The sequence below is a fragment of the Apis dorsata genome, unplaced genomic scaffold (assembly GCF_000469605.1).
Source record: "Apis dorsata unplaced genomic scaffold, Apis dorsata 1.3 scaffold_946, whole genome shotgun sequence".
In the NCBI taxonomy this organism is placed as follows: Eukaryota; Metazoa; Arthropoda; class Insecta; order Hymenoptera; family Apidae; genus Apis; species Apis dorsata.
Genome location: NW_006264055.1, coordinates 53,866 through 62,168, shown reverse-complemented (window position 1 = coordinate 62,168; position 8,303 = coordinate 53,866). Strand labels below are relative to the sequence as shown.

The window sequence follows — 8,303 nt, the reverse complement described above, 5'->3', positions numbered from 1 at the left end:
TGAGGGAGAAGTTGGAGGAAGGGGTGGAGGAGAGAGAAAGAGAGAGAGAGAGAGAAAAAGGAGGAAAAAGAAGAGGGAAAAGAGAAAAAAAAGAAGGACCGGTAGATGCAATTGCGATATCAATGGCGTTGGGGGTTCGCAGGCGATGCAGCTGTAGCGGAGAAACGAGATTAACGCTATAAATACCATTGGTAGCCGGGCTGTGTCTTGACCGGCGAGAAACTCTTGTCCGCGACTGTACCCTTAAAACATTAGAAATAGTTATGACAGTGGCGCTCATCCAATCGGTACCGTTCCGTGGTTATTGATTCAATTATGTAACTGGTCTCTCTCGTATGTATATTGTATCGGAGTTAAACGTTTTTATCCTCCATAATTGATTAGTTCGAGCAAACTTTTCTTTTTTAATTTTCATTCTTTGTTTGCGTTTTTTTTTTTTTTGTATTTTAATGCAGAGATTAAGAACTGGAACACGAAAAAAAATATTGTAAATGTATTATAGATACGAATAAATTGTATCCTTTGTTTCATTTTTTTTTTATGATGTAAAATTATTTTTCTTTTTTTTTAGCTTTTCATTCAATGAAATTTCAAATTGGTAAAATAGAAATATCGTGGAATGTGAAATATATTTTGTTACGCAAAAAATTGTTTTTTTTTTTTAATGTTTTTTGAGTATTTAATTTTATTTGCTTGTAATGGTTTTCGAGGTCGCATGTCGATAAATATAGTAAATGGCGTAATGAGCGTCACGATTTTCATACGAGATAATAACTTAATTAATAATGCTATTAATAATTTAATTATTTAACTGGAAATAACATATGAATATATTATTCTTATCCAGTATTCCGTGTGCCCATTATTTGTCATGAGGTATATTTAGTTTGGGAAAATAGTTGTATTTCAATTTATTGAATTAAATACTAATTAATAATTATTCGAATAATTATGAATAAATAAATGTTAATAATTAAAATAATCAAATAAAATTAATTTAATGTTTTTTTATCATAAATAATGTTATTCGTGTTTAATATTTATTAATTTCGAAAATATAATTATTACATGTTTGACTATATGACTATGTTATATAATATAATCTTTACTTATTATATTATGTAATATATTTGTTATTTTCATTTCAAATGAAAACTGCACGAGTGTGTTTAAGAATAGATTATTATTAGGTTGACTTAGTGAGCAATTAAACCCGATGCAATCGAGGAAGGAAATAGCCATCCTATTTAAGTATTAGAGTTAACGAAGTAATTATGCATTTTTGCACAACAACATGATGCATTCTGAATCGGAATTAAATAACAGAATTAATGTAATTTATATTTAAATAATAATTATGTATCTTTTTTTTTTTTCATAATATTGAAAAATTTTTCATAAATATATGTATTTATGAAAAAAATTTCATCAAATATTTTTGCTATAATCTAAATTTCATCAAAATATTCATTACGAAAGAAAAACTCGAAATAATTTATTTATAATAAATTTTGTTTCTAAAAATAAAAAAAATTAATATTGAATAATATTTAACGATGGCATCGAAAATTTAACTAAAATATTATATTTACATTCAATTCATTTTATATATGAATTCATATCCTGTATTTTATCTTTATTATTTTAAATATGGAATTCATATTCTCTATATTTTATGAGAAAACAAAATTGTACTTTCCAACGAAACAAAACTGAGATTATTGTACACTACAAAACTATGAAATTTTTCTGGATAAAAATTTTTATGAAACTCATCAAAAACAATAGAAATATTCCAGATAATGGAATTTAAACAAAATTTGAAACAAACTTTGTATAAAGAATGAAAAACAGAAAAAACATACAAGTCTTTACAAGATTGATTCCGACACGTTAAAGCGAAGGAAAAGAAAAACATATTGATATAAAAAAATATGGCTTATTTTTCGAATTACAAATGGTTTATATTTGCACAAGAAGCGCCTGTAAGTAGGCAACTGGCCAAGAATTGGTATATAACCTCCAAAGGTATTCCACGTCACATGTTTAGTAACTCTCTGTATACATAAATCGACAATCCTCCTACACGCACGATGTCGTTTTCACACACCGAAATCCGTTCGATTTGAGATCTAGCATGTAAGTAAAGTAAAGGGGAGAAATAGACAAGCTTTTGCTATAAAGTAGACGCGTCTATGGAGTATTCGAGTTAAGCAGAAAGATGGCGCATCAGATTTTTCTTTCTTACTTTTTACCGTACTATTGGATATTCTGAATCACGATGGCAATCTTTTTCATTGGTATGAAAGCGTGGAACATCATATTTGCAATTCGATATATGGCAATATTTGAATTAATATTAACAGATTTGTGCCAAGGAGGTGTATATTTTTCCTCGTTAAAAGAATTTAACGTGTTTCAAAAAAGATCTTTTGTCAAATTTTCTATTTTCTCGGCAGATGAGATTATCTATGTTTTTTTAAACAGCTTTTTAAATTATCTCTTAATTTACTTTTTCTTTGCATCCAACGATTCATAATTCATTAAGGAAGGCGAAAACTTTTCATGAACAATTTAATCGCATCTTCATTTTTTATTTAATCCATTCGATTCATTTTTTAACTTTCAAAACTGGAAAAGAAACTTTTACTTGAAGTGGGGAAAAAAAACGGGGGAAAATATGTATACACTAGTCAAGAAATATCAAGAAGTTTTCCCAAATTAAATATTTCATTTACTTTAGTAACGTTTCCTTGCTAGTTATATGATGCTTCAATTTTCGTAATATCATTTAATTAAATTATGCAGGAATTTAAGCATTTCGTTCACGTATGACGAGAAATAATAGCGCATGAGAGGGAACTTGGTTAATAAAGGTTATAGTTTAAGATGCATTTATAAAATAAGTTTCGAGAAAATTAAATTGCACTTAGTAGTATATCAGATTAAATTAAATATGTTTGCTTTATAATAACTACGGTATATATATATATATATATATATATATATATACGTGTTTCAAAATGTTTCAAGCAAGATATAATATATCCTTTTGCATTAATAATATTTGCATTCTAGATTATGTTTGATTGATATCATGATAATATGAAAATTATTTCGATATTGCGAATTTAAACTCATTTCTAGTATTTTAATTAATTTTTTCATGTCTGTTTGCGTGTTTTTTTCTTGAACAGAATTCTTGAACGAAGTGAATTAATGTAAGTACATTGTTAAATATGAATATTAGGATATATACATTAATTCTCACTTTTAATATTATGTGCATTAATTTCCATTTTATATTTTTTACATTTATCGAGAATTTTATTAATAAATTTTATTTTAATAATATACGAAGCATAATTTTATAATTTAATTTTATAGTACCTTTACCTTAGATAATTCAATAAGATTAAAAGGAATTCAAATTAAATTCTATAAAATTATAAAGAAAATTTAAAAAAAAAAAAATTAATCTTATTTCATAGAATAATTAATCGAATATTCATATATTTCATAAAAGTTATTATTTCATGTTTTATTAATATTTTACATTTTACATATTTATATCTTAAAGCAGAGACATTTATAACATATATTTATAATAGATAACAGAGTATAAATGAAACGATAAACGGAAGATAACACGCATATAATAGATAACAAATTTATAAAATAAAAAATATAGAATAAAAGTTACAACATCTATTTAGCTTATAAGTTTATTTTACTTTGATATTTCATTCCAAATTTTTATTTCAAACATTTTATTCCAAATATTTTATTGCAAATAACTTCGTTAAATAATTCATCCAACTCGACAAATATATTAACATATATCCTTTACATTATATAATAACAAAAATTTTTCTTCGTTGAAAGAGGTATTCAACACAAGGATATCAAACATCTCAAATTCAATGCAAACACACCAGATATCCCATCCACTTATATCTATCTATCCTCTACTGTGTATCTAATAATCTCAGCTTGCAATCTCGTACGTAGGATTATCCAATGTCTACGTATCGTTCAAAATCGGCCATCGGACAGATATAACACGTAATCATCGATCAATTTCGGTTCAATTGGTAAGGTAGCGCGAAAAATTCGATTTCGGCTTAATTGATGCGCTTGCTGCGCGCGATGCGCGCGCTGCATTCGAGGGATTGCGCATGCGCATGTCCCCTCGCGTGCTTCGTTAATCACGCACGTTGACGGTTGAATCTTGGCAAAAAGAAAAGGGGAGAAGGAAACGAAGAAGTGAGCGCATTTGTGAGTGTGAGGGAGGGGAAGGGAAGAGGTAAGGCATAAAAGACATGAATGCGAGTCGTTGCTCGCTTTGCTGTTCGCACAGGAAGCTTCATCGAGAGTTATACGCGGGACTGTACTACGTGCACGCTTCGTTTATCGAATTTCTCTCTTTCTCTCTTTCTATCTCTCTTTCTTTCTTCTTTTTTTGTTTTCATCTTTTTCTCATTCTCTCTTCTAGTTATTCTCTTCCATAAAATAATAAACGTTATTTTTTTTTTTTTTTACTTTTGTAATAATAGCGAATTGTAATAATATTCTTTTTAAAGAATAAATGAAAATCGTAGATTATTCTGATTTCATTTTTTCTAATCGTGTTTTTTTCGTTTGTTTCGAATAATTGGAAAGAAAAAGATTGATTAATTGATTTTTTTTTAGTTGTTTGTAAATTGCAATAACTTTCAAAATATTTATTCGATTTGATAAAAATATTTATCGGAAAACATTTGGATGATAATACTTGAATTTAAACATAAAATTATTATTAAAATTATTGGACTAATTTGTTAAAACAAAAAAAAAGCAATTTAAAAAAGTTAAGCAGATAAACATTGTAGATATTGCTAATAATAGGTTTGTAATAGGTATTTATTTTAAGATATTTTCTAAATTGATAATTTTTTAATATTATTAGTTTCATATTTTTTTATACATAAATAAAATAAAGTATAAAAAAAAATGTGGTTTCATTTTTAAAAGTTGAAAATTATTATTATTATTATTTTTTATAAAAATAGATGTTTTAAAAATTTTAATCTAAAACTTTATTATTTTTAATTATATATAAACTTTTTCTGATAAACTATTTGAAATGATATATCTTCCCACGGAAAAAATGAACAATTTCTGATTAAAATCTTGAAAAATATCGTAATCACGTATTCGAGTATATATAGAAGTGTGAAAAATATATATTTATTGAAATTATTTGTTACATAGTTGACCGACATACTTACAATGTTTGCGATTTATTCGATAAAATAATCTGTTCATTATCTAAGTATGACATTTTTTTTTTTAAACGCTCATTTTTAAATGTCATTCGAGTATAAATAACGAAGATTGTATCGATAATCTATATTATATCCAAAACAAAAAGCACTTAACTTTATATAAAAATGTATATAATTAAATTCTTTTTTTTTTTTTTTTAGAAAGATTATCTAACAATTTAATTTTATTTTCGAATCGCATATCAATATATATAACATTTTCAACAACCGATATTCACATCACGGACTATACTAGAGACCATTTTCTTCCTTGGAAAATGTATTACTTTACCTTCATTAGTTTGCACGTTATCCAAGTTCAAACACGCTATATAATTTTCCATTTAATCTTGTAAATGAGCTCAAGGTTTATTAATGAACATGCAGCCGATGTGAACTAAAATTTCACAATTATATGGATTATTATTGAAACATTGGAAATTTATTATTAATAAGAAAGATCTTTATCTAAATCTAACCGATAATTTATATCGATTATCGAATAGACGAGAAATAAATTGGGATGCTTTATCGGAGAAAAATATTAATTTCCCCATACGTGCAATGCTTTATCATGAAACAAATATATTATTAGTTTTAAGAAACGTTTTTTAAGGCGACGCAATGATACAAATGAGGGCCACTGGCGTGGGATATGAGTCATCTAACGACTTGTTTTACTTGACGAACATCCATAAAACCGATCTGATGGCTTACAAATAAGCATACTCGACACAAGCTTATTCCGATATTTCGCTGACTACGAATATTATTTTTACCCACTTGCCTTATCTCTATTTGCGGGCTTCGTGAAAAAGAAAAATAAATCTATCGATATATCGATTTTTTTTATATTTCAATTTATTTGAATAGCATTTGTTTAAGAAGTCTTGTCCCCAAATAAACTTTCAATAAACTAAGAAATAATAAAATAGAAGAATAGAATAAAAAAGAATAAAATATTCGACTAAAGATTAAAAAAAAATTCTATCTTACACACACACATATATATATATTTTTACAACATTTAAAAATTAAATGAATAAATTATTTTTTAATACACACAATCAATTCTTTTATAACACGGTATTGTAAAAATTTAATAAACTTAACGATTCTCGTACACGAATATATTTCCATCGCACTGTTTTTGTTGACATACCTCCGATTCCTAGCTTTAATACAATTCCCACGAATTAATACGTGTCTATAGGAGAGTCGACTGTGTGTACATTTTCGACATTCTGCGCGTGAAAACAAATAGCGTTCGCGTGGAGATTACGGAACATTCGTATTGTATGTAAACAGAAGGACAAGAGTTATAAGAGGAAACGATGTCGATTTCGTTTCAGTTATTGGGCGGTGCTTGCTTTAGCCACGGCCCGTACACGTTCTACAAAGCGGTTAGAATAGGAAATGGTCGTGTACTTCGTCTTGGAAGCTTCTTCCTCACGAAATTGTGGAGTGATGCCGATCTTGTCAGCATCGGGGAACTTCAGCTGTTGTGGATGGACAGCCGGGGACCGAATCAACCTCTGGCATCGTTGCGGTTGTACTTCTTGCCGGAGAACACCCCGGATGGCCGAAGGGACACGCATGGAGAGGTGAGTGGTTTTTTGCTTTCTTATTTTTCCCCCCTTTTCCTCTTACTTTTCGTGGACGAATTACCGCGTATGTGTGTGTGTATGTATGAAGCATCTTTATTAATTTAATTTAACTTCATTGTCGACAAAAGGATTGCAAGGATTACTCTTTTATAATTATATCGTTCAATAAATAATTAATAATTGGAAATTTGCAAAGATTTATTAATATAAACGATTTTCTGATTATTGATAGTCTTAAATTAAAATAGAATTATTTTTATAGCGGGAGAAATAAATACTAACTTCAAATTTGATTCAAGATATTTTCGAATGTTTATTTTCTTTATTGTAAAATTATCTTATTATAATTTAAGACTAATGAATAAGATACATTGCATAATAAATATTTGCAATACTCTATTTTTGTAATAGTTATTTATTGATCGAAATAATTATAAATACGTAACGAGCAATTTTATCCGTCGAATTGTGTACTGAGGAAAGTTAAAAAAACAATCTATTTATATTTCTCATCCTCCGCGATGAATAGATTAGATTCTTTTTTTTTTTTTAAACTGTTCGTATGGAATCGATATTTTTAGGATTCGTATAATAATAAGAATTTCGCGAAAACAAGTTATTTTAGAACATTTCCATAAGATAAATAAAACCGTTAGGTATTAATTTTATTTGACGATATAATATAATATTTATATTGTAATTATATAGGATATAGGATATATCAAAATAGTAGTATATAAAGTAGCAGTTTTGTAGACAAAAAAAAAAAATAGATACTTTTTATATATGTATATATATATGTATTTTTTTTTATTCTTCATACGTATCTATTAAATTTCGTTTCCATTCGGTTCGATCGTAGATAGAAAGTAAAGTTTCGAATGTAATGAATCAGACGAATTGCTACATTGCTCTTATTGCGAAAATAATGAATTGGAGAAGCAATCTTAGTTCATAACGACAGCACCGCGTAAATAGCTATATTCTGTAAAATAGAAAGTAATATTTAAACCGGTAAATCGGCTAGGATTGTTTCGTTGTAATCTTATTGTGAAAGTAAGAGAGGAACATTTTCTTATTCCATAAATGAATAAGAATTATCGGGGACTGGGCTAAAGTAATTAAGATTGTAAAACGTTACGACAATCTATGTATCAGATTTTGTTATCTTAAAGATTTTTTTATCTTTGAGATAATAAAATAAATACATCGAATAATCAAAATGAAAGTGTTGGAGTATTTAAATGAAACGTGTCAATAACGTGATATTTTATTCATAGGATAAAATTATAAAAATTTTTTTTTTTTCAACGACACGCTTCAAAAAGATTTCATTATTGAAATATGCAATAAAATTTGAATAAGAGTCGTTTTATTTAAAAACTTTGAA

At 27.2% G+C, this 8,303-nt stretch overlaps 1 protein-coding gene across 7 annotated transcripts in view; it reads left to right on the top strand.

The window, feature by feature from the left end:
* The window catches only part of LOC102671460 (AT-rich interactive domain-containing protein 5B-like), a 106,117-nt gene that overhangs the window by 50,793 nt on the left and 47,021 nt on the right, over positions 1-8,303 (top strand). For all 7 annotated transcript variants that reach the window (XM_031514268.1, XM_031514270.1, XM_031514267.1 and 4 more), the window contains exon 2: positions 6,659-6,910. In XM_031514268.1, coding sequence (XP_031370128.1) covers positions 6,659-6,910 — 252 coding nt within the window. The remainder of the gene's footprint in view (positions 1-6,658; positions 6,911-8,303) is intronic.